Genomic DNA, 26,720 nt, shown 5'->3' with positions numbered 1-26,720 from the left:
GGGCTCAACGGGTAGTGATCAATGGCTCCATGTCTAGATGGCAGCCAGTATCAAGTGGAGTGCCCCAAGGACTAGACCTGGGGCTGGTTTTGTTCAATATCTTCATAAATGATCTGGAGGATGGTGTGGATTGCACTCTCAGCAAATTTGCGGATGATACTAAACTGGGAGGAGTGGTAGATACGCTGGAGGGGAGGGATAGGATACAGAGGGACCTAGACAAATTGGAGGATTGGGCCAAAAGAAATCTGATGAGGTTCAATAAGGATAAGTGCAGGGTCCTGCACTTAGGACGGAACAATCCAATGCACCGCTACAGACTAGGGACCGAATGGCTAGGCAGCAGTTCTGCGGAAAAGGACCTAGAGGTGACAGTGGACGAGAAGCTGGATATGAGTCAATAGCGTGCCCTTGTTGCCAAGAAGGCCAATGGCATTTTGGGATGTATAAGTAGGGGCATTGCCAGCAGATCGAGGGACGTGATCGTTCCCCTCTATTCGACATTGGTGAGACCTCATCTGGAGTACTGTGTCCAGTTTTGGGCCCCACACTCCAAGAAGGATGTGGAAAAATTGGAGAGAGTCCAGCGAATGGCAACAAAAATGATTAGGGGTCTGGAACATATGACTTATGAGGGGAGGCTGAGGGAACTGGGATTGTTTAGTCTGCAGAAGAGAAGAATGAGGGGGGATTTGATAGCTGCTTTCAACTACCTGAGAGGTGGTTCCAAAGAGGATGGTTCTAGACTATTCTCAGTGGTAGAAGATGACAAGACAAGGAATAATGGTCTCAAGTTGCAGTGGGGGAGGTTTAGGTTGGAGATTAGGAAAAACTTTTTCACTAGGAGGGTGGTGAAACACTGGAATGCGTTACCTAGGGAGGTGGTAGAATCTCCTTCCTTAGAAGTTTTTAAGGTCAGGCTTGACAAAGCCCTGGCTGGGATGATTTAATTGGGGATTGGTCCTGCTTTGAGCAGGGGGTTGGACTAGATGACCTCCTGAGGTCCCTTCCAACCCTGATATTCTATGATTCTCCATAGCCTCTGACTGTGTCTGCACAATGCACAGGCCCCCCATGGCCTGAACCCATAACCTTTCTCTCTGCTCCTTCCACGACACCCCCATCTGCCACTTCACCCCCCTGTATGCCCCCCCTCCAGTTCTGTCTGCACAGCATGCTCCCCACCCCCATGCTGCCCCACTTGTCCACTTCCCCCCTTGGCTCTGTCTGTACCACGCTCCATACCAGCGTTCCCCATCCCATCTGGGGATGGGGAACGCTGGGAGCGCTTAGCTGCAGGTACATGGGTGTCTGGCAGCAGCTTGCTGTGAATGTGGTGGTGGTTGGGGGGGGGGGGAGAGGGAGACGCAGGTTAAGACACCCAGTGCACTCTGGGACACAGGTGGAGTTGGACACGGCTGGATGCCAGCTCTCTGGACCGGCTTCCCTTCCTGGGACCTTCCCCTTTCCCAAAGCAAGAGTCCTGCTCCCTCCCGAATAGGGAGGCGGCATGATTTATCCTTTTATTTTGATTCCTTTTTCTTGCAAGTGTGGAGGCGTGGCACACTGATTCCTACGGACAGCTGGTGAGTGTGTAATTTCCATTGAGAAAATGTGACCATTCTTCACCCAGTGCAATCCTACGGGGCGGTAATGTTTGATATTGGCACTAGCTTTTTCCACTGTGGCATTTATCAAAATGACGTGAGTGACTTTCATCCTGGGGCTGCTCCCTTGACCTTTGCGCTGACAGCTCCCCTGTGGACCCCAGTGCTTGCTGGCCAATGGAAATCCAGAGTACATAGCCAAAGTATCCGATGTGTATACTGATTTCCCCTGCTGCAGGCTTTGCCCTTTCAACAGGCTTCCCCCATGCTGTTAGCTGTGTGGAATTGGAGTCACGGAATCAGCAAACCTTGGGTGAGTCACTTACTCTCTCTGCTTTACTTCCCCATCTGTACCATGAGGTAATAGCCCTGCCTTGCCTCACAGAGGTATGTGATGACTGTGAAGTGCTCAAATACACTGAGGATGGGGCCGGATGAGGACCTAGATAGGTACTCAAGTTGCTCACCTCGTCTACATACACAATTTATCCAAGGTAGCCAAGAACAGGAGCGGAACATGAGTTATTCTGAAGCTGGTGGTTGAGTACTTCTGTAAACCAATGTCAGTGAGAGAAAGAGAGAAGCTTCTGCAACCGGGAGAATGTTCCCGCAGCTGCTGGTCGAGTGGTCCTTGAGAGAGGGATAGGAAAATTGAGAGTGTCCTTTTTATTCTGTGACACTATCCTGGTGTCTTTAGAAGATCAGCTGCTTCTATTCTGGAGAGGAATGACTCGCTCTGGAACAATACGAGCCGGAAGCCTCAGCACTCCCGCACTGAGAGTTTTGGGGGCAGCTAAGGGATGGGCACACTTGAGGTTGGATAAAATTAGAGACTGGCTAGAGCTGAAGAGCTGGGGTGTGGAGTTGGACCGGTCTGAAGGTCAGGATGAAGTGGGGGTTGGTGTTCAGAACTCGGTGGCTCTTTATAAAAAGGACTGTTTTCAGAACCTGGCGTCTGATTTGCGCACACCAAAATGTGGAGCTGGAGTTGGAATGGTCCATATTTTGGGGAAGGGGGAGGCAGTTGTGAGGGGTGCTGGTGTGCAGAACTTGGGGGAGGAGGGATGGGTTCAGCACCTTATGAAACTGGCATGGTTTTCAAAATCTGGGGCCTGACTTTGCATGCTCCAAAGTGTGATGTTGGGGTGTGTGTTGGTTTGGACCATTACAAAGATAGGCTCCATTTGCCAAATTTGGGTCAGGTGGGTGAGATTTCAAACACACCCCAATATTGGGAGGGTGGGGACTTACATCTGAGGGGTTGGTTTGGGTTCATTGCTAAATGAAACGAGAATGAAACTCCAAAGCTAAACGAAACCCAGCCCTGGCTGAGGGCCCAGCAACGCATGACGACTCCCTCTGCCTGGCCGTATCCCCCAACTTAAGCTTCCCTCTTGTTTTTCATCTTTGCTGCATACCTCAGTGCTTCCTGGATCCAGACAGAACCAGACATGTAGAAATGTCCCCAGAAAGGCAGTCCCTGTGATAGAGCCAGTGGGAATGACTGGGAATCCTGTTGTCAGCCTGCTTCAGTGTGATTTCTATGCCCCAGTTTTGCAGACTCAAAAGATTTAGATGAAGCCCAGGTTCAAGACCACCTGCAAGGTCTGGGAATACAGATCCAGGTGCTGCCAATGGCCCCTGACCTTCCAGCGAACTGAGCCAAAGCCACACCTGCCTCCCCTCCAATTCCGCATATGAAAGTCATGTCTTGGGCTTCTTTCTGCTTCTGAGCCCTGCCCATCTCAGCATGACCACTACGGCCCCATCTTTCTCCCCACTCCCAAGCAGGTGCTGCATGGCAGCCCAGCCCTGGTTTGTTGAGCACATCTAGGGTGTTAAGTGCTACTTCGTGAAAATCCCTCCTCTGCAGCTAAGGTGGAGACCCGGAGATTTCTCTAATACTAATTCTCTGTTCCACCAGCGAGCTAGTCAATAGCTTCTAGCCCTTCTGGAACGTTTCCTGGCTCTGGGAAGCTAGAAGGAAATGTGTCCCTTTAACCCTTTCAGATCACAATGACAGACTCACTGGCTAGTCACTAGTTTTTGCACAGACAGCGTTGCCTTGCCTGGATGTTCTGTGGTGCTCAGGCGTAGGGTGCTGTATGTGTGGCATGTGCCAGATTGCCATGCACTGGAATCAGCAACGCTCTCTCCACACAATGCCAATGGTTAGTTAGACAGGCTGTGTGTTGTGTATTTCACTGCAGCTGGGAGGCTGAAGGGGATGTTGGGGACTCTAAGGCAGCTATTTTGTACGCTAAGTGTAAATGTGAGTGGGCAAATGTGCCGACGCGGGCTGCCACGCACTCAAGTATAGGTCCATGGCACTTGCCTCAGGGCGGGTTTACTAAGCGTCAGAAGAGAAAAAGGCTCAAAAAATAACAAAAGGCCCCCTAGGAACAGACCTTTCCTGATTTCCACAGCTACAAAGCAGGTCTGTCCTTCTCCTTTGGGTAGCCCTTCCTGGCTTCTGGGGAGAGGCCCCCATCCGTGAGCCTGGCTCTCTCCTTTCTGACCCCCAGCTTAAGAGGCAGGATGCCTTCAATGGGGCTTCTTGTAGGGCACATGACTAGGGGCAAGCTTGCGACCTGCAGCCATGGCTCCCGGTTGGAAAGGGTCGTGGCAGCCACTCTGGGATGCATGAGTCCCAAGGCCTAGTGCCCTGTACAGTGAGGCTAAAGGGAACTGCCTTCAGATGGCAAAGGTCAGTGGGGTCACTTGCAGCCAGAGGCCAGCCGACATAAGCAAAAATGTCCTACCCCTTCATCCTGCTGAATGCCATGACGGGATGCTAGTCCCTGGAATATCCGATCTCCTCCTCCAAATGCGGTTCTGGGCCCTGAGTCCATCCACAATATGCCCGGAATCTCTTCCTTTATAGCCCTCTGGGCCCAGCGCCGTTCTTGCATGCCTGGGTTCCTTTGCCCCCTGCTCCCAGGGCAGACAGCAATTGTGGGTTTGACTTGTGGATCTTTTAATGCAAACTTCTCCTCCTCCCAGTAACTGGCCAGGTTCTACGCTCCCCTCCCACCAGCCCAGGGAGTGAAAGGAGTAGAAATGGGGCCCCTCCAGTGCCACCCAATATTTCATGGCTGTCACCAGACTATAACAGCAGGGGTCGGAACTGATTAGATTGGCAGTGACCAGGGTGGGATGGGGGGTTCACCTTCCTCTGCAGTATGGGGCATGGGTCAATTGCCAGAATCGCTGGGTATATCTCATTTAATCACTTCCCTGCACCTTGCTTGCTCCTGTTCTCTGCCTGTGGCATGTAATAGTTTAGCTCCTGAGGGCTGTAACGTTTTGGTCGAATTCCAGTTGATGTGTTTTAGTGGGTGCTGTTAGTGGCCTGTGTTACACAGGAGGTCAGACGAGATGATCTGGTGGTCCTTCCTGGCTGTAAGCTCTGACTCTAGAAGGGTGTGAGCTCACGCTTTGAAAACGCAATCCCCCAATGCATATGCCAAAGGAGAATCTCTGCTGGGGGTTAGCACTGCAGGGGCCAATGGGATGCAGTTGAGCAGATCCGGTTCCTCCCAGCAGAGGGCGGTGGCGCATGTATTCTGGCTAGTTTATTGCACGGTAATGAAGCTGGGACGAAGGAGTGGGTGGTGCCTGGCCTTCTTGGAGAGGAATTTCAGTCCTTTCCCTGGTAACCGCAGCATCTCTTTAAGAGAAAGAGTCTCTTCTCTCTGGGAGGGGATCGCAGCAGACAGATGCCTGACTGTTTCCCACTCCTGGCCCCATTACAGCCTCTGTGTTAGTTTTGCTTGAGACATGGGAGCTGATCCAGCAGCAGCAGCTGTATTTAGATGGCACTGCAAGGTGCTGCAGCCTTCTTCGCTTCCTGATGCCTTGCAGCGGTTCAGCTTTAGGGCAGTTGCTGCTTTGCTCAAGTTCCCGGGAGGGGAGAGAGAATCCAAATGGGCAGATCATCCGAGTGGAAAATTGTGGCTGGTTTTATCTGATGACCTCCTGGCTCCAACAGCGGCGCTGAGATGTGGGAGCGAGCAGACCCCTTCTCTCCACCTGCTGCCCGCCCAGCTGGAGGAAGTGGGTGTTTCTCTTTAAATGGAGGGCCTGGGGGAACGGCCTGAAGCCGCTTTTGTCCTGCTCGTATTCTAGGGTGGTGCAGGGGCCTGCTCATCTCCCAGGATAAGTTAGAGCAGCCTCAGGGCTGCTTCACCTCTTGCGGCCTGTGAGCCTATATGGGCAGCGGAAATGCGCTGCAGTCTGGCTATGCCTCTTTGGTGGGGCTGGGAGCAGAACCACCTGTTAGAGCCCTTATCCCAAACCGGGGAGCCCCCAGTGCAGGGACCCTTCTCAGGGGACCATTACCACTCTTTGTGCTCTCACAACACAGCTGTGTAAAAGGGCCTTAGCATGACCATGGATCAGGCCCGTAGTTTTGGCGGCATGGGGTCCCATGCGTCTGAATGGAAGCGGGCCAGCTCCTGCCCTGCCCACCCCGACAACACTTCTTCTCTGGGGGAGCTGGTGTAAAGTAGTGTGCAGCTGGCTTTGTGCCCGCTGGGATTCTCCACATGCTAGTAGAGCTGTGCGTCGCTCACCGTGTTGAGGGGCCAAATGCTTAAGGCGCAGAACTGAACGTCGAGAGACCTGGGTTCGAATCCAACCAGTGCTGTGTATGAGTCATTTCATCTCTCCCTGCCTCCGGTTCCACACCAAACGTACATGTGGGGTTGTGAAGGTGAATTGTTACAGGCTCATGATGGAGTGTGTGTGTGTGTGTGTGTGTGCACACGTGCGCGTGCGCTTATGGCAAACGGCATCCAAACAGCAGATGTACATCACATGCTTCTGAATAACCATCTTTGCTTCAAAGTCCAGAGGGGATGGCCTTGGGCTGCAGTCTTGCTTGGGCTAGATTGTCGGGCTCAACGGGTAGTTATCAATGGCTCCATGTCTAGTTGGCAGCCGGTATCAAGTGGAGTGCCCCAAGGGTCGGTCCTGGGGCCGGTTTTGTTCAATATCTTCATAAATGATCTGGAGGATGGTGTGGATTGCACTCTCAGCAAATTTGCGGATGATACTAAACTGGGAGGAGTGGTAGATACGCTGGAGGGGAGGGATAGGATACAGAAGGACCTAGACAAATTGGAGGATTGGGCCAAAAGAAATCTGATGAGGTTCAATAAGGATAAGTGCAGGGTCCTGCACTTAGGACGGAAGAACCCAATGCACAGCTACAGACTAGGGACCGAATGGCTAGGCAGCAGTTCTGCGGAAAAGGACCTAGGGGTGACAGTGGACGAGAAGCTGGATATGAGTCAGCAGTGTGCCCTTGTTGCCAAGAAGGCCAATGGCATTTTGGGATGTATAAGTAGGGGCATAGCGAGCAGATCGAGGGACGTGATCGTTCCCCTCTATTCGACATTGGTGAGGCCTCATCTGGAGTACTGTGTCCAGTTTTGGGCCCCACACTTCAAGAAGGATGTGGATAAATTGGAGAGAGTCCAGCGAAGGGCAACAAAAATGATTAGGGGTCTGGAACACATGAGTTATGAGGAGAGGCTGAGGGAGCTGGGATTGTTTAGCCTGCAGAAGAGAAGAATGAGGGGGGATTTGATAGCTGCTTTCAACTACCTGAAAGGGGGTTCCAAAGAGGATGGCTCTAGACTGTTCTCAATGGTATCAGATGACAGAACGAGGAGTAATGGTCTCAAGCTGCAGTGGGGGAGGTTTAGATTGGATATTAGGAAAAACTTTTTCACTAAGAGGGTGGTGAAACACTGGAATGCGTTACCTAGGGAGGTGGTAGAATCTCCTTCCTTAGAGGTTTTTAAGGTCAGGCTTGACAAAGCCCTGGCTGGGATGATTTAACTGGGAATTGGTCCTGCTTCGAGCAGGGGGTTGGACTAGATGACCTTCTGGGGTCCCTTCCAACCCTTATATTCTATGATTCTATGATTCTATGATTCATACCCAGAGATAACGAGCTGAAGAGAGCTAGTAACCACTAATCAGCACCTTCCCACATTAGGGAGCTCCCTGGGGATTGTTGTGATGTGAGGACTCACAGCCCTCCTTACGGAAGAAGTCTTTTGTTAAAGAAAACCGCTGTAATTGCAGAGCCAGAAACAGGCTTGCACATAGCTCGAGTGCCAGCTTTGTCTTGTGTTTACCAGGGGCCTCGCACTGCCTGGATCTCTCTGCCGCACACAGGGACATCTGGTGGCCGAATGATATAATGGCAAGTAAACATAGTACAGGGATGGTGTCTACAAGCAAGTTTTCTGGGCAGCTCTGGAAATGAGTGGGGAAAACAGGAGAGAACATGCTGATGGCTGTGGCTCTGAGACACAGCTACATTGGTTCCATCTACACAGGCAATAGTTTGGAGGGCTGACTCTGCCAGCCTCTTCGCTGGACACTGGCTGCTCTCCTTGCTTTCTTGTTCTGAGTGAGCTCTGCTGCCGGCAGTGGACGTGGTGCAGACTTTAATAATCTAGACAGAGACGCTTTGCAAACAGTCTCTGAAAACAACCCACCTTGCCTGTCGCCCTCCTATATTCCACCTCCCTCCACTGTCATTTTTACAATCTGTGGCCAAATGACACACGTGGTCACATTTCCTGGTCTAAGGTACCGCTTCTGCCTGCTGGCTGCTGTGCAGTGGAGAGGCACACCAGTTTGCCCACTGACCCCTGGGAGTTGGGCAGCTTGGAGGGGTGTGTATCTCACTGCAATTCTTCATGCAGATTTAGGACTGGGTTTACTAGAGCAGGTGGGCTGCAAAGCTTCATGGAGGCGATCGTGGGGAGAAAGGAGAGAGATGAGCTCCCTTCTCTGTTCTCACTTGCCCTTTGCCATTGTACAGCAAGCACTGGTACAGCCAATCTGAGTGCTGCCAGTCTTTGGGGCAGAGAGAGTCCTGGGCATCTCTCTCTCTCATAGCCGTGTTGCAGCTGCCGGCAGGTATATCCCAGAGCACTTCCCTAGTTCTGCCTGATCCAGTGCCCAGGGTAAGCTAGAGCAGCCTCATGGGCCGCTCTAACTTATGGCTGCCTCTGGGCTGGACCAGAGCATGGACTGATACTCCTTCTGTCCCTGCTCTGCCCCCCTTGGCCAAGTCCTGGTATGGTCCTACCCTGGGGGCTGTGGGGAGAAGTAGGGTAGGGCCAGATATGTGACCCCACCCCATTCCTGCACTGGGGCAATTCCCCAGGCATTCTTTCTGGCCCGTTCGAGCCACAGGAGCTGTGTAAAGGAGCTATTGCAGGGACCAGAGTCTGTCTCCATGTAATTATAGGTATGGATGAGGGCAGATTCTGGCCCTTGCTGTAGCCTTTTTACACTGCTCCCATGGAAAGGGGAGCCTGGGAAAAGGGATCCATTCTTGCCCTTATTTATAGGGGGTATGCTGGTTGAAGGGATGGGTGGGCACAATGCTCTCTACTGTTCTAATCAGTGCCAGGTGTATAGAGTGAATGGCGATGCTGCAGGCGGAGAATCAAGTCTCTTCCAAATGGGACGGCCCACCCCATTTACCATAGAATCATAGAATATCAGGGTTGAAAGGGACCTCAGGAGGTCATCTAGTCCAACCCCCTGCTCAAAGCAGGACCAATCTCCAATTAAATCATCCCAGCCAGGGCTTTGTCAAGCCTGACCTTAAAAACTTCTAAGGAAGGAGATTCTACCACCTCCCTAGGTAATGCATTCCAGTGTTTCACCACCCTCCTAGTGAAGAAGTTTTTCCTAATATTCAACCTATCATTTCTAGTTCGTTCCTTCACTATTGAGTGGCACCTCCCCAGGATCAGGGTTTGCATAAGCATCCCAAAGACCGGGATGTGATCTTTAGCCCCTTGGGTGTTTCCCAGCTGTACAGCATTGCAAATTCCCATCCAGTTTGCTGAGTGCTCTCATCCATAGGTCACCGGGGGCATTACAACTGTCTGAGCCCGTTCTTCTGATTTGAAATAGCTACAATACAAAACTCTCTAGCAATACAGGAGAATCAGACAAGATGATCTAATAGTCCCTTCTGGCCATAAAAATCTGTGAATCCATGGATTATTTTTCTATTTGTTCGCATTTCTCCAAGACTGAGAAGCTTGCATTTTATTTCCAGTTGCATCCTGCCAATACAGCTAACTCCCTAGGTCCCTTTGCTCATCTGTCCTCACTGGGCCTTGCAACACCTCTCAGTTTAATCTCATCTGCAAACTTGATTAGCCCACTGTTTGCCTCTTTTTTCCAGGTCATTAATAAAGAAGTTAAATAAAACCAGCCGTAACACCTGTCTCTTGCATTTGCCCCACGGGACATCTCTCTCTGCTCGCCACAGTGCCGCCTAGCATTAAAGTGTTTACATTCCTGCTGCTAATTTCTAGCCTGTGCGGTGGTACTTATACCCCAGTCAATTTCGAATTAAATTTCCAAGTAAAATTATGTGAAGATCTATAATTAAACTTTATTAAAAATCTGGAAACATTATGTCTTTTACCCATTAAGGTGTAGCTCCTGCAGCCACTTAGCATGTGCGTATCTTGCCTCGTGTGGATAGCGCCATATGGAGGCGATAAGGTAGGGACAGCTGAGCTTAGAGGAGACATGATAAAGGCATACTAAATAACCAGTGGTAGAAATATTAAATCAGGCGCTTATATTCATCCTTTTTCACGATGAAACAAGGGGACATGTACAGCATTGCCAGGTCTTGCATTTGTATTTGCAAGCTTTGCAGTATCTGGTGTTTTTGTTAAAGCTCCAGCTCCTGGAGTCACGCAATTATGAGAGAATCTCAGCTGTCATGTTTATTTAAAAAAAAAAAAAAGTTTCTCGCTCTTGTAGTTGTAGAGAAAAACTTTAAAATGTTGTCTCAAAACGACAGAAGAAAAAACAGAAGCCCACATTTATTATTTGAAGAGTTCACGATTTTTAAACCAGTCTCACGATTTTGGGGGGCCTGACTCATGACTTTGGCATGCTTAGGGTTGGCGATGCTGCCTTCAGTGAAACTGAAAGAAAGCTCATTTTAAGGGGAGCAAGGGTAATCTTTCTCACAATGCAAAGTTGGCCCATGGAACTCCTTGCCACAAGGCATCATATGCGCCAAGAATGTAACAATTTTTTTTTTTAAAGGATGGGACATTTATATGCATAACAAGGACATCCTGAGTCACCATAGAAAATAAATGAAGGGTTCCAGAAGGGCTGTAAACCCTACTGTTTCAGGGCACAAACAAACCTCTAATTAATAGGGGACAGGAAGAATTTTTTCCCCCTGGGGGCAGGTTATACCATAGCTGTCTGTGCAGGGTTTCTTACAGCTTCCTGCGAAGCAACTGGTATTGGCCACTGTTGGGGACTGGATACCAGATTATATAGACAGCTGGTCTGACCCAACTCGGCAATCTCTATGTATTCAATGGGGCTTCTCTATTGAGTAAAGTTACTCAAATGCTTAAATGCTTGGAGGATCAGGCCCTAATTCTGTTGTTCAGACTGTGTTTTGAAAGCTTATCGACGCTCTGATATGAGCTGCTTTTTACAAGCCCCTCCTGTGTACTTTTCATTGGATACCGTCTCCTCTTTTTCCTGATCAGTTACTTTCTCTCTGAACATTTTACTGCTCCCTTTCGCTAAGAGTAGGCATTAGATTAACTAGATAGTAACCGACAGGCTCAGGCTTTCCCCTGTTTATTAAAGATTGGTACTTCTCTAGCTTTCCCACCCTCTCCTCTGCTGCCTCCCTCTGAGATGCAGACAATGGCACATTAGTTAATTTTCCTAGGGCCTTGCAAGGCGCTTCACCCAGAGCGGCTACTGTGTATATATTCAGTTTCCCCCTGTATTTCTTCACCTGCTTCCTATCAACTGCCCCATTGACAAGGATTTCCTTACCCCCTAATTGTCCATGTCCCGTTTTGTTGTGTTAGGCTGATTTAATGTAGCTCCTCAGCAGCTCAACCGTTTCAGAATCACCACTGATTTAGTCTCCCTTCTTCTTTACTAATGGGTCTACAGCCGCTGAAATATATGAAGAAACACTTCACTCCCATAGCTAACCCGGCCTCGCACAGTCTCTCTTGGGGCCCTTCTCTCTCTGGCAAACCTGACTTGCCGATAGTCTTTGTTGGGTCTTTGCTCCCTATGAAACCACAAAGCCAACACATGGTCCTGCTGACAATTCTCTCGGGCCGCGATGTCTACAAAACGCTCGACAATAGCGAGGCAGCTGGTCTTCTCTGACTACTGCTTATTACATCATTCAGGCTCCTCACCTGTGGCCTTGTATTCCTAAATCGTTGCTTCCTCCATTGATGTCTTCTCCTTTCACGTGAACCTGCCTAGGCATGTAGGCTGTCTCCTGTAGATCTCAGCTTTGGGCTCCCTTGGGAAGCACCCCTCTGCTTGCTCTCATCTCACCATGGCTCACTGGGATTGCTGGGCCTTGGTTGAGCACCCCCCGTTGGTATCCTTCATGGTCCAGACTGGACTTGGCTGTAGTGAATATAAAGGGGATTCTTTACTACAGCTGCTGGACACAGACAGACCCTGTGGTTCTCTCTAGCTCCCAGTTTATGCTGCCTATGTCACTGCACAGGAGCCCCCTGTGTCTAGCCTGGACTGGGGAGACATTATTATTTATTGTTGTGTTTGTGGTAGCACCTAGGAGCCCCAGTCATGGACCAGCACCCCAGGGTGCTAGGTGCTGTACAAACACAGAAGGATATATCTTCAATGCAGAGTGAACCTAGGCTCTTTACCTGGCTTTTACCCTTGATCCCCCTACTGTCCACACAGAGAGCCCCCAGGCTGGGGTGTGGAGGTGTTTTAAGCCTGGGCTATCTGACCCAGATGGGGAGGCAGGCGAGAGCCTGGGTTGCACTTTAAATGATTCTGGAACCTGCCCACTTTGCAGTGAGGATGCAGGGAAATCACTCCAGGGCTGAAAGTCCTCCAGTGCCTTCCCACAATTCCCCTGCAGGTCAGACAAGTTCTCCTGCAATTGATACAACTGGCTGGGAAGGAATCCTAGAGCATCTCAGCATAGAGAACAAACAGCACCTGGTTGTTCAGAGCCCAGTGCCAATGACCCAGGCTAACTGTGCAGTGAAGACAAACCCAGAAAGACAGTCCCTGCCCCAGAGTGCTTCCGATCAAGTAAAGAAGGCATGGGATGGATGACTGATTCTGTTGGACCACTCGCCGCCAACCCTGCACAGGGCTTCCAAATATACATCCGTCATTAAACAGATCGGCCAGCTCCAAAATCCATCCTCTCCCCGGCTTTAATTGGCTCTGCATGAAACTTCCCTCCCCCCAAAGGCCGCTGGTGTCATTGGCCTGATTCCCTTTGGTCACTGCTGCTTCCCTCATTATTTTGCTGCGTTGTTTTCAGCGCTCAGCCGTGTTAGTCACTCTGCTTCTTTCGCCCACTCAGCCACACCCACCTCTCGTACTGTGTCTGTCTCAGATGGCTTTCTCTCCCTCAGCTCTCAAGGCCTCAGTAAACTGTTCGGTCCCTCCCCAAGCGCCCTCTTATGCCAGTTGCGGCAGTTCCCATTCCCACTCCACCCCTTCAGCAGGCTTGACTTGCACGTGATAACAGTGCCCCCCTGATTCACCCTGTTTGTGCAGTTGCTGTCCTCTGCATTGCTGGTCTCTGATGTAACGTGGGACATATGGAGGCCAGCCACTCTTTTCCAAAGGAGCTCCCACTCAGGCCAGATGCCTCCTCATCAGGGCTCCCTCAGCTGATGCTCACTCCCGCTGTCCTTGCAGCGCTCTGGTGAGGACGGACAGTGGGTGGGTGAAACTGATACACACAGGGTGTTTGGAGCAGGTAAAGATCATGCCTGATCTGACGCAAAGGCTGTTATTTTGGACACTTGCCTTGCCTGCCCTTGGGACCCTGCACTGCAGAATCGAGAGCAAAACACATGCTGCGTTCTCTATTCTTGTATTTTTTTTTTAAACCTGCCAGTTTAATTACTTTTTTTCTTTCCTAATTTAGTAGCAGCGGGACTTGAACCCACTATTTTCTGTGAGTGAGAGGGCGATGCACTGGACTGAGCCACTCTGATGCTGAGCCTGGGAGTCCCTGGCTGGACTCCACAGGGGGAGGAATGTAATGGAGGGGGAAAAATCCCACCCTGTTCCTTGGTTCTCTGCCAAGCGCCGCAGTAAAGAGCGTGATCGGCACCGCACGAGCCATGGTGGAATCAGAGCTTAAGCCAGTTAGCGTGTGTGACAGCTGGGGACGACAGCAAGGAGTTAGAAGTCAATGGAGTAACATGCCAATGAAGATGAGAAGTCCCTTAGGTTGCTGATGTCGTGCAGAAGGAGAGAGAGGCTGGTCTCTTGCCAGGCTGCGACCCACAGGGCTTGTGGGATGGAGCTGATGCTGCTTGTGTGGGGTTTGCACACACTGCCTTGTCCAATGTGCTCATCCGGCAGGTGCTCAGGTTTTTGCATTGGGTGATCAGATAGAAGGCGACAGCGTTTCCCCGCAGACATGCCCTGATACGTGGACTCAGCCTCTCAACCCCTTGTGGGGACGGAGGTAGGGTGATGCTCAATCCCTGGGTGTTGGGGTGGGGTAGGTGCTGATCACTCAGGAATGCAGCTCCCCACCACAAGCAAACTGGGGTGATGGGCTCCAACACAGCCCCGCCAGACCCGATGAAGGTGGGAGACCTAAAATGTATGGGCTGCCTATGGACACTCTCTGCAATGGGGGAAGGGTATGGGTCTCCAGGGCATCCTGTGGCAGCCTGCATTTCAGAGCCCTGGGCTTGCCTCTGCACCCTGAGTGCACAAGCTGGTGTGCAGGTTGCATTGTGTGTTTATGGCAGCGCTTGTGTGGGTAGACAAGTGACTTTGGGAACATGGACTTATGAACATGTGAATGTGTATGTGTGAGCGTGTAATACAAGTGTGTGTACATCCAAGTGTAATTGCACGTGTGCACCAGGACTTTATGAAAGACTCTTATGTTTGCAAACTGCTCCCTATGTTGGATTTTCTCTCTTGATTGCCATGGAAACAATAATTAAACTGCGACGGCTCCTTAAAGAGCTGGTGTCTCTGATGCGTAAGCAAGTGTTAGCCCTAGCCTGCCCGGGGGCTTGGCACCATGCCTGGCGGGCTAGCCAGTCCCTGATAACTCACTGTGGGACGGATCATCCCGTATCTGTTGACACTGCTGGGTGCTGTGTCTCTGGTTTTGCTGGTCTGCCTGCCTGTCCTGGAGTCTGTTTATCCAACTTCCTCCTCTCCATCCATCTGCCTCCCCATATGGGAAACAAACATAAAATTGGCCCAGTTTCCTCCCATAAAAATAGCTTGGCTATATTTGAAGTGTATCAACTCTGCTGAGTAGACAGGAAGGAGAGGCTTGTGGTTCAGACTCTGGCCTTAGGGTTACTGGAGCAGGAGGTGTAATTTCCAGCTCAGGCAGACATACTCATGCTATCTTTGATGGAGCTAGGGCGCTAGAAATAGGCGTGTCCCCACAATGGCAAAGGTGGTGGCTTGGGCTAACTGCCCAAATAGAGTCCCGACAGAGATCCTTGCTATGTTGCTATGTTTTTGGGCCCCACGCTACAAGAAGGATGTGGAAAAATTGGAAAGAGTCCAGCGAAGGGCGACAAAAATGATTAGGAGGCTGGAGCACATGATTTATGAGGAGAGGCTGAGGGAACTGGGATTATTTAGTCTGCAGAAGAGAGGAATGAGGGGGGATTTGATAGCTGCTTTCAACTACCTGAAAGGGGGTTCCAGAGAGGATGGATCTGGACTGTTCTCAGTGGTGGAAGAGGACAGGACAAGGAGTAATGGTCTCAAGTTGCAGTGGGGAAGGTTTAGGTTGGATATTAGGAAAAACTTTTTCACTAGGAGGGTGGTGAAACACTGGAATGCGTTACCTAGGGAGGTGGTGGAATCTCCTTCCTTAGAGATTTTTAAGGGCAGGCTTGACAAAGCCCTGGCTGGGATGATTTAATTGGGGATTGGTCCTGGCTTTGAGCAGGGGGTTGGACTAGATACCTCCGGAGGTCCCTTCCAACCCTGATCTTCTAGGATTCTCTGTACACAGTCGCTGTGGCCATACTGCTATTTGTAACACACTTGCTCATTTAAAGCACATCTACCTGAGTCGGAAATGACACCTGTGTCTCCAGTGTAGACGTACTGTACCCTTAGAGTATAGAGACCTGGCGTCAGCTCCTGGCTCTGCCACCAACGCCCTGTGGGACCTTGGACAAGTCACTTAATCGCTCTGGGCCTTGGTGCTCCCATTTGTAAAATGAAGCTAATAATACACTTGGTCTGTCTTGTCCAGCTAGATTGTAAACACTTTGGGGCAGGAACTGTCTTTCATTATGTGTTTGTACAGCACTGAGCACAATGTGGCCCTGATGTCTACTGGTGCTTTTAGGTGCTCTGAAGACTAATTGATATTAGACAGGTCTTTTGTGCTATGATTCTGGTCCAGTTGAATGCATCTCTCCTGTATTCCCAGGTGTTTGATATACTGGATGGGCTATACGGGGCGGGGGGGGGGAGGGGTTTACAGAGAAAGCTTGCAGCATCTGTGTGTCTGCTGGTAAAACCATTGTAGATTTGTCCCTGCAAACTTGTTCCCTTTCTGAGCATGCAAATCCCGTTATTTGTGAATGGAGATAATATATCCTGCCTCTTTCCATCACCCACCCCCAGCTGCAGATGGAAGCCTCCTGTTTCTGCCCTAATGGCAGCTGTGGGGTGTGATCGCTGTTGGAATTTGGAGCTGGGAAGGGCGCATGATTTGATGGTTGGGAGGGGTTGTTTTTTTGGTCTGTTCTCATGGCGGTGTAAATCCAGAATAACCTGATTGAAAACCATGGAATTATAGCAGTAAAACACCGGTATAAACTGTGATTATTTATTATGTATATTGCAGTAGCGGCTACTAGCCCCAGTCCTGGAGCTGGAGCCCATTGTGCTAGGGGCTGTACAAACAGAGACCCAAAGAGACGGTCCTTGTTCCAAAGAGTTTACAATCCAATAAATGAGATCAGACTTCAGCAGGGGGGTGTCAGGTTTGAATTCCATGCCAAAAATTCCCCTCCAGTATCTTTCTTGAAGGGGTGTGTGTGTGTGTGTGTGTGTGTGTACATGGAATGCTATTTCACCAACTCGCTTTCCAAAAATATTCAGGAGGACAGCATGTGCAGTACACGTGCCTTTGGCATGGGCATGTGCAGATGTGTCTATGTGAGTGTGGCTGTGTTGAACAGGAGCTTGTCATATTCAGCAAATTCCACAGTTTCTCAGTAGAATATTTGCAAAGATAAATTTTTTTGTCCCTGTTCAACCAGAGTTTTGAGTGGGTTTGTACACCTGCGTGTGTGTGCGTACGCACACAATGGTATGTTAGCTGTTGTATACCTGTGTGTGTGTGTGTGTGCAAATGTGTGTTTGCATGCAACAGGGCTGGCCCCCTGCTGCATACCCCCTCATGGCCAGGAGTGGCTCTGTGGCACTGTGCCTCAATTTCCCTTCTCTCTCAGGGCTCCTCAGTAGGGGGGTTGCTGGAGGATCCCAGGCTGGGTTTGGAGTGGATGAATCCCTGCTCTCTGTAGCATCTGCCAGCCTGTGATCCTGTAGCAAACAGGAATTCCCATTGGGAGAGGAAAGCCAGATGAAGCTCTGCATACACTGAAGCGTCCCTAGCTTGTTTGCTCCCCAGCTTTGTGTAGGCAACTGACAGTAGGAGAGAATCATAGATACTGTGTAGCTGAAAGCTTCCCTGCCTGTCAGCCTGAATCAAACCGAGTGTAAGAGGATGTGGCATGACTTGCCGTGCGCTGTGTGTTGTTCAAAGGGGTGCTCGGAAGTTCAGGTGTTGGGACTCGAACTGCTCCTAAACCAACCTCCTGCTCTCTGACGTCTCCTGGCTGGGGCTCGGTGAGCCAGGCTGGAGAAGATACAAGGAGCTGAGACTTGCGTTCCTGAGCTCCAGCTGGGGATCATTACCGAGAGCTTGAAAATATCTCAGACCTCTGAATGGCAGGGGCGGGTGTCTCTGAATGTGAACGGTACAAACCTTTGGGAGGGGGGGTCACCTGTTACTAGCAGTCACTCACCTTGTTGCCACGCAGCGACTAGCTTTCTGACAGGGCAGCAGCCAAGCTAACACACTCAGACCTTGCTGGGCCTGATTGTCAGCAATGCTCTTCCTGCAAGACGCCGAGGCAGCTTCCTGGATTCTGGGCGCCGCTGGGAACCTGAGGTGGTATCAGAGTTTCTCAGACCATGCCTGTCACAGGCCATTCCCAAGGTGTTGGGGCAAAGACCAGTCCAACATCTACTGCAGCGGTTCTCAAACTTCATTGCACCGTGACCCCCTTCTGGCAACAAAAATTACTACAGGACCCCAGGAAGGGGGACTGAAACCTGAGCCTGCCTGAGCCCCGCCATCCCGGGTGGGGGGAGGGCAAAGCCCAAGCCCCACTGCCCAGGCTGGGGGGCCAAAGCTGAAGACCAAGGGCTTCCGCCTGTAACCTTAGCCCCACCGCCCAGGGCTGAAGCCCTCTGGCTTAAGTTTTGGCCCTGGTCCCCAGCAAATCTAAGCCAGCCCCGGCAACCCCATTAAAATGGGGTCGTGACCCACTTTGGGGTCCCGACCCACAGTTTGAGAACAACTGATCTACTGGATTCCCAGGGGAGAAGGAGATGGCTTTGTATTGGGCAGCACCATGTGCTTGAGCTGAGTAATGGAAGGAATGGAATGAGGGTGGGATTTGTCCCTTTCTGCTGTGCCCATGAGACTGACGCTAGCAGCCAAGTCCTCTCCTGGCCCTCGGATCGGTGTCTCTTTCCCAGGGGGGGTGAGGCTGAGGGACACTGGGATGACAGAAGCAGCTGGTGGATTCCTGCCGCTCACGCTGCCAGGCACAGTCAACGTGGTGCCTGGCAAAGGTGGGCAGAAAACTGTTTTCACATCCCACAAAACCATTTTGGGATTTAAAAAAAAAATTTAAAGAAATAAAATCCTTTTTCAGGATGAAAAGTTGAAATCTTAAAAATTTTTGCAAGCTGAAAACCAGGAAACACAAAAATTGGGTTTGGGTCGACCAATTGTTTCATTTAGATAATTCTGGAACATTTTGTATTGTTGTCAAACTATCGTAAACTTTTTTTTTTAACTATAAATTAACTTAAATTTTGAACTGGAACCCAAACATTTACGTTTTAACCCCTTTTGACAATTCTAAAACATTTTTCCCCCCAATTTTGTTTTGGAAATAGGATGTCCGTCTGAACTGATCCGTTCCCACAGAAAGTTCTGGGTTTGACAGATCAGCATTTTTTGACAGAAAACCGTTCTGTGGAAAGATACCCGACCAGCTCTGGTCCCTGGAAGCAACCTGCTGGGTAGGGAAGGGAGAAATCTCTCTGTGGAGTAGTGAGTTATGGAGAAGTGCAGAGATCAATAATTAATTATGGCTCCTTGTTGGGGAGCCTTCTGGTTACCATGGCTCTGTGGCCAATAACATGCAGGGGGTCGGGATTTAACAGTTACCTAGAGGCCTCTGAGGGATTCCTGACTGAGCCAGGCTACCCATTCCTGCCTACCCTGGGGACTCGCTGACACACCCAGATCTCATCCTGCTACATGTCCGTGCCACGTGTTCTAATGGGGCTTATTCCTCTCCCATCAGTGCACATGCATGCACAGATCATGCTGTGCACTAGGAGACAGACTGAGACAAATCTAGAGACCCAGCTGTGGACAGACGCGCACGGAGACCAACCTGTGCACAGCAAGATCACACACTCGGACAGGTGCACAGGGGCCTGTTGTCAGTCTGTCTTTCATACGCACAGCTCAGCCTTGTCTCAGTCATAAACAGGGATGTGTATCTGTTTGGCTGGACCCCGGGGGCGTTTGCAGTGCTGCACACAACGTGAAGACCTAGGGGTGGATCTTGTGCTGTGCTAGGAAGAGCCAGGATGTGGTTTCAGTAGCAAGACGTGGTGCTTAGAAACCCAAGGGAGAGACACCTTAGGAATACCTGAGCTAGCTCCATGGCATAAGGTGGGGGCAGCCATGAATCCACCACAGGAAAGACACCTGCATTCAGTGCCTATGGGGTGTTGCCTCCTGGACCTTACGAAAGGCCTATGCATGGCTTTGTGCTCATGAAAAGGAGGACTTGTGGCCCTTTAGAGACTAACCAATTTATTTGAGCATAAGTTTTCGTGAGCTACAGCTCACTTCATCGGATGCATACTGTGGAAACTGCAGAAGACATTATATACACAGAGACCATGAAACAATACCTCCTCCCACCCCACTCTCCTGCTGGTAATAGCTTATCTAAAGTGATCACTCTCCTTACAATGTGTATGATAATCAAGTTGGGCCATTTCCAGCACAAATCCAGGTTTTCTCACCCCCCCACCCCCCAAAACACACACACACAAACTCACTCTCCTGCTGGTTATTGGTCATGGTTATTCATGAGCTGCTCTCCATTAACCTTTCACCTCCAGGGGCTCCTCTTGTCAATTACAGCCAGCAAGCAAATGAATACCTTGCAAATGGCTTTGTCTCTGAATGGGGGAGGCTTAGCCAGGGGTGGGGTGAGAAGGGAGAGGGGGAAAGAGATACAGAGAGAGATACACTGAGGCTAGAAGAGGCAGAATTAAGGAGCGGTGAGGTGACCCCATCTCCATGCACTAGCCAAAAGGTCTGATCCAGCACCCACAGGAGGCAACAGAAAGGCACCCAATGGCAGATCATTGGATCTGGATCAGCCCAAGGTGGCACCAGATGGAGAAAAGGGAGGGAGGAGAGGGAAGAGCTGGTGAAGAGGTGTGGAGGAGTCTCTCCTACCACTCATGTACAGCGCCTAGCGCAACAGGGCATGTTAGGGGTGATGGCATGTTGGATCCATGTGACAATATTGACTGGTCTGATTGTTCTCCTTGTGCTGTCCATGAGGTCAGAGCCCCTTCTGTCCCCAAGGGGGGAAAAAAGGAACAATCTGATCAGCTTAATAAAACAGCTCTGGAATCATCTGCCTTTCCTCCCGGCGTCCCCTGCCTTCCCTTGCTCTGTCTTTGGAGGGCTCTCCGATCCAGTGCAAGGCCCGGGCTTATTCCTGCCTTTGCCCCTGGTTCAGTGTGGGACCATTGGCCGCTCACATCTCCTTCCCGTGACTCCGTTTCCCCATCAGTAAAAGGGAGGTCATAAGCCTTGCCTACCTTGTGGGAGTGGGGTTAATGTGGCGTTTGCCCCCTGCAGAGGACCAGCACAAGGTGTCGGCAATGCTTAAAGGCCACTTAATGCCTCCAGTGGGACCAAAGGGGCGCACAGGCCAGCGGCACTGTTGTGAATGTCACCCAACTGTAAAGCGCTTTAGGATCCTCAGATGGCAGGTGCTGTAGGAGTGTATAGTGGTATAGGAGGCAGTGTGCCTAGTTGACAGAGCACTGGACTGGGTCTCAGGAGACCTGGGGTCTATTCCTGGCTCTGCCACTGGTCTGCTGGGCGACCTTGGGCAAGTCACGTCACTGCTCTGTGCCTCAGTTTCCCCATCTGTAAAAGAGGGATAATGATACTGGCCACCTTTGGAATGAGCTATGAGATTTACTGATGAAAAGTGCTAGATAAGAACTGGGTTTTATATTCTTTCTGATACTGACAGAATAGCCACGGTCCCTAAGACCCCACCAATGCTAGTCCCTACTTGGAGCTCCTAGGCTCAACAAATAACACTTATAACCCAATCTCATGCGTAAGGCTGCAGGTTTGAGCCAAGGGGCAAGCTGCTCATCAGTGGAGCTGCTCTGACTTCCGCCTGCTGAGGATCTGGCTCTGGGAGCTCCCCAGCCAGCTGGATGAATGCTCCGGTTTAAGAATTCCTTTGCATCCCCGTGCCTTCTGCTGTTCCCTTGCTGTCATTCCCCTGCTGCACGGCTGCCAGATTCTCCACTGGAGGAGGGGACTGTCCTCTCTGGATGACAGGAGTTCTGGGAAATCTCTCTGCAATGGCAGTTGTGTGCTAATTACTCTGACCTTTGCTTAAGCGGGGATCCTTCAGCGGCAGGCGAGGCATCAGCCGTGTCATTTACTATGCAAATTGAGACCATCAGTTATATCCGGAAGGTCCTGGAATGTTTAATTTTCTTCCCATCCCTTTTCCATTTTTTTTACTGGTGCCTGCCAAAAAGTTGCAGTGAGGAGCCGTTGGCTTTTGGCGGGGCCAGGGCTGGCAGGCGTTCAGGGTTAAAGCCCAGCAGACAGAAGCATGGTTACTCATCCAATTTTCTTTTCATTCTCTCTCTCTCTTTTTTTTTAAGTTTTAATTAGCTGCTATTTCAAATGCTCAGCAGCTGGCTTGGTGAGTAGGATTGCAGAGCTCCCATCTCTGTGATCAAGCGGTCACTCTAGTCCAGGGAGGAGTGGAAGAACTGCTATCGCAGAATAGGTCAGAGAACCATCTGGTCCTGTCACCTGTCTATTACAAATGCTTCAAGGGAATACGTGAAACCCTTGCAAGGTGTGAAATGCACCCCTGGATGGAGGTGCCAGCCTGAGGCCTTGCACCATTTAAACTCCTAGGACTTGGTACATGGGCCTCGTGCTGGGGTGAATTTCACCCAGTGTTCCTAAGGGCTGGCTATTCTGCACCCACAATCAAGGCCATCTTTTTCAAAGAGCTCAGCAGCCCATGAACTGAGCCCTGCTGGAAACCTGCCACCGCTTAAATGGTGCATTAAATGGGCACTCAGCTCTTTTGTTCAATTTTTTCCTGACCCAAACAGGGGCCTGGAGCATGAGGATGGAAAGCCCTTATTAGCCTACCTGACATAACTGCGGATTATAAGCCAACCCCATCTTTCATAAAATTCAATGGGGTTGCTCCTGAGATGAATTTGGCCCCGTGATTTAGATTGTAAGCTTTTAGTTCTGTGTTTGTACAGCACCTTGCACAGTAGGGTCCTGATCAATGACTGGGGCACCTAGGTGCTACTGTAATACAAATATAATTGTACGTACATTATATGGATTTCTAATGGCCCCATTGCCATAGTATTCCAGAGCCATTATGTAACTAGAACAGTACATCTCTGCTCCATCACTAACCAGAGTAGGGGCTAAACTGGTGATGCCTATTTCTGGGAGGACAGGGAGCTCAAACCCTAAGGGGCCAAGCCTCAGGCAATAGGTCTGAAATCCAGAAGGTGTGTTTACACACACACTTGCAAGAAGCCGGGCAGGGACTCAAAAAGGAGAATGCGAAATGATGAGCTCAGCTGAAAGCTGTTTGGGAAGCAGGAATGAAGAGTGGCAAAGCAAGGAGGGGATGCTCCCTCGAGATCTGATATTATGGAAAGGGTGAATGCAGAGGAAGGCTTGGAGGAGACGCCGGAGACAGGGGAACTGCCGAAGAATTAAGACGAGGAGGGGAGAGAGCAGTTATGGCTTGAAATGACAGATAATAAAAGGAGTAGGTGGATGGTAGAGATTAGCTCTCGAGACGGCTGATCGGAGGGAGCAACACGACAAAGGGAGGATGATACAAATCAAAGTGATGTGTGAAAAAACAATCTGCGGCAGTGGAAATAATGGGAAGATTTTTGTCTCTTCCCGGGCATGCGTCATAGGAGGGAAGAACGCATTGAGCAAATATATTCGGAGCACTAGGGGCCCATTGGTGTCAGCCCCTGGTGCAGAAGGAGGGGAGAGAAAGAGAGCCCTGTGGAAGTCACCAGTACTTCTGGCTGAGGAAGGGCTCAAACGCTCACAACGGCACTGTGATGATTGTTGTTTGTTCCAGTAACATCCAGAGGCCCCACGTGGATCATGGCCCTTCTCATGAAAGCTCATGTTCAAATAAATTGGTTAGTCTCTAAGGTGCCACAAGTCCTCCTTTTCTTTTTGCGAATACAGACTAACCCGGCTGTTACTCTGACACCCACAGAGTAAAGGATGGTCCCAGCCCCAGTGATCTTACAGTCTATACACCAAACAGACACAGGGTAGGAGAAGAGATCTGAGCTCAGTTCTTGGTGCTGCCACTGGCTCGCTGGGACAAATCACTTCATCTCTCCACGTCTTCAGTTCCTGGCCCATAACACGGGGGTGGCCGTACTGCCCTTCTCCCATTGCCGTCTGCCTGGTCTGCTTAGGCGGTGAGCTTTTTGGGGCAGTGTTGGCAATAATTATCCTAAGGAGGTTATGAAGCATTACCGTGACTCAGTTTCCACACATGCATTCGTTTGTTAGTCTCAAAGGCCACTTGGTGCTGGTTACATCCAAAATATCAATACAAGCATATACGGCCTTCTATGCCCTAGCAACAACACACCTATAAGTGCTGACCAACATAATTACAACAGGTTCAGGCCCGGGAGACACCTTGCATTATGGCATGACTCCAGACGGTGAGGCAAAGCTCTGCTAAAGAGCCCCTAAAAAACCTTGCTTTGTATACGCTATAATAAACACATGATATTACTACTGGTTATTGACCCTTAACCAAAGCTAGATGAGGGAGTTTTAGGAAGCAGGTTCCCAGTTAACCACGCTCTCTGTTTCTGTTACTTCCGCTCCAGCCCTAAAAATGATAACGCTGGTATTCCCCGGGTCACTGCAAAGTTAACTCAGCAATTCTTCTTTCTCAGGATTTTATTTTCTTTGATCTCATGCTGGGAGCCTGTTTTTCATGCTAACATCCAAACTTCCTTACAACCATAATTTATGTAGGTCCCATGTAGGCCTAGATTCCTACAGGCTGGGCCAGTCTCTCGCTATGTGTTTGTGCAACGCCTGGCAAAATGGGGCCCCGATCCTGACTGGAGCCTCTAGGTGCTGCTGTAATACAGAGCATGTTGGCAATTGCTTCCCCTACCCATGTTAAATGGCCTTACGCTGGTCTTTTGCTGGTTTCCTTGGGTTATAAATAACCGGCATTCCACACAGGCAATTGCAATGCAAATCCCATATGCTCCAGTCCCGCACTGGAGGGGGTGCTGAGGTTTGTCCATTTCCAGGGTCGAGCTGCTTCCAGAGATGTGTCGATCTCAAGCATGTGGGACCCAAGAGTTGAGCCCTCCTTCCTGCCCCCCAGCAATTACGTATCCCCCCAAAAGGAGCTTGAGTAGGGCCGGCCGGTTCGAAGGCATGTCTAAATGTGCCATGTCTTGTCTGCCCGCAGGGGGAGTGTGCGTGGCCCAGTCTGTCAAGATACCTCGGGAGCCCAAGGCGGGAGAGTTCGATAAGATCATTCGCCGTCTCCTGGAGACCTCCCATGCTCGGGCCATCATCATCTTTGCCAACGAGGATGATATCAGGTGAGTGGATAATGGGCTGGCCTAGGGGTGGTGTGGGGGGCAAACCACATGAAGCGAGGAGGGGGAACACAAGGTTCTCTGTGTGTTGGTATCTCCCGATGCTGTCTGCCCCACCGTGTATCCTACAGTTCCTTAGCACTCCATGGACCCGGTAGCCTGTTTTACAGGCCACGTCACAGCGCTGGTGGTGTTTGGTGCAGAGGTTACATAATTATAATGAGGAGAGTGGGGGCTAATGGTTAGAGAAGCAATCCGGAGTCAGGGCTCTGGGATTCTGTTCCTGACTTTGCCACTGACTCTGTGTGACCTCGGGCAAGTCATTTAGACCCATGTTTCCAGAAGGGGCTGCTAGTTTTGGGGTCCTCAGCTTCTGGGAGCTCCACTTGAGTCCCTCAAGAAGATACTCCATCCCTGCGTGCAGTGGGGAGCTGCAGGATTACAGGCAGCAGACAAATCAAGGTGACATATGGTGGCTTACAATGTTTACGGAGCCTAATGATTCACATTGATTTACACCTGCTTTTTGTAAGTGTCTAATTTATTAATCAGCAAACATTATGTAAATGTGGGTAAACGGAGATTTTAAAGCCATTTACATCTGATATGCAAACGATCCAAGTTTCTTTTCCCTCCTTAATAGAAATGTCTGAAAACCTGACATTTACGCTCGCTCGCTTATGCGCTGAGGAATCCGGGATTTACCTTGCTGTGTAAATGGCAAGCACCATTAAACAGGGGTTTGTAAACATTTACCCAGGCGAGGGGTGTGTGTAAAGGGGGAATTACCTCCCACTAGAACTCATTGACACACGTACACACCTGGAAAATGTGGTTTGTTTTTTTCCTGTGCGGCAGCAGCCTGATACCCACTGCTGGTCAGATGCAGCACTGTTACACCAGGGGAACGACACTGACATCAGTGGGATTGCTCCCGATTTACAGCAGTGTAAATGGGATCGGGGGCTGGCCCCTTGCCTACCGATCAGTAGAGATGCATGCAGCACCAGCTCGCTTATTCTTGATGGGCCACCTGCCCTGCTGATGTAATTGACATTCATGGAGCGGCACCCACGTTCACCAGCTGAGGAGTTAGCCCAGGCATGGGTGTTTAACCCTTTTGTAATGCGCCTGCCACATAGCTGTGCGGTACCTAGCACAAGGCGGTCTTGGTTCTTCACTAGGGTTCGTAGGTACTAGGGTAATTCAAAGACAGACCAAACTAATCATCTTTCATTAGGATTGTGGTCGCATGCCAGGACCCCAGTCAGGAGTGGAGCCCCGTTGTGGTAGGTGCTAGACACAGGAGAATACAGTCCTTGCACCAAAGAGCTTATAGTTTAATTTAGACCTGGAATAAAAACCATGGTGGAAACCTGTAGCATTCATACAAGGTTCATGCACTTGGCAACATTCAGGGCACACCCGGAGTGTTGTGTAGGAGCAGTGCACACACGGCTCCTCTCAAGGGCATGAACCTTGGAATCTCGCCCAGATGACATGAACCATGGGAAGTCTCCCAGGACTGGGCTCAAGGCCCGAGAGCAAGGAATGCGGTAGATAGAAATTGGTAAATAAGAATGTTAAACAAAGCCAGTGTATTCCTTTTATCTGTTGGAGAATGTAATGCGCGGGGGGAGAGAAAGAATAAAGGAGAGGGTGGAAAGCTGACAGGAGCAGCCCGTTGGCAGACCAGCCTGCTTGCTTGCTTAAAGCTTTGTGCTGTCTTGTATTTGGACCGCAACAGAAACCATCTAAGGGCCAGGTGTCATTTGGCGTAGCTCCATT

The 26,720-nt window shown here is 50.3% G+C and overlaps 1 protein-coding gene across 9 annotated transcripts in view; it reads left to right on the top strand.

The window, feature by feature from the left end:
* The window catches only part of GRM4 (glutamate metabotropic receptor 4), a 253,189-nt gene that overhangs the window by 146,712 nt on the left and 79,757 nt on the right, over window positions 1-26,720 (top strand). For all 9 annotated transcript variants that reach the window (XM_048826567.2, XM_048826569.2, XM_048826570.2 and 6 more), the window contains one exon: window positions 24,800-24,935. In XM_048826567.2, coding sequence (XP_048682524.2) covers window positions 24,800-24,935 — 136 coding nt within the window. The remainder of the gene's footprint in view (window positions 1-24,799; window positions 24,936-26,720) is intronic.

The sequence above is a fragment of the Caretta caretta genome, chromosome 21, assembly GCF_965140235.1.
Source record: "Caretta caretta isolate rCarCar2 chromosome 21, rCarCar1.hap1, whole genome shotgun sequence".
NCBI classification, from domain to species: Eukaryota; Metazoa; Chordata; order Testudines; family Cheloniidae; genus Caretta; species Caretta caretta.
This window is presented reverse-complemented; position numbering and strand designations above follow the sequence as displayed.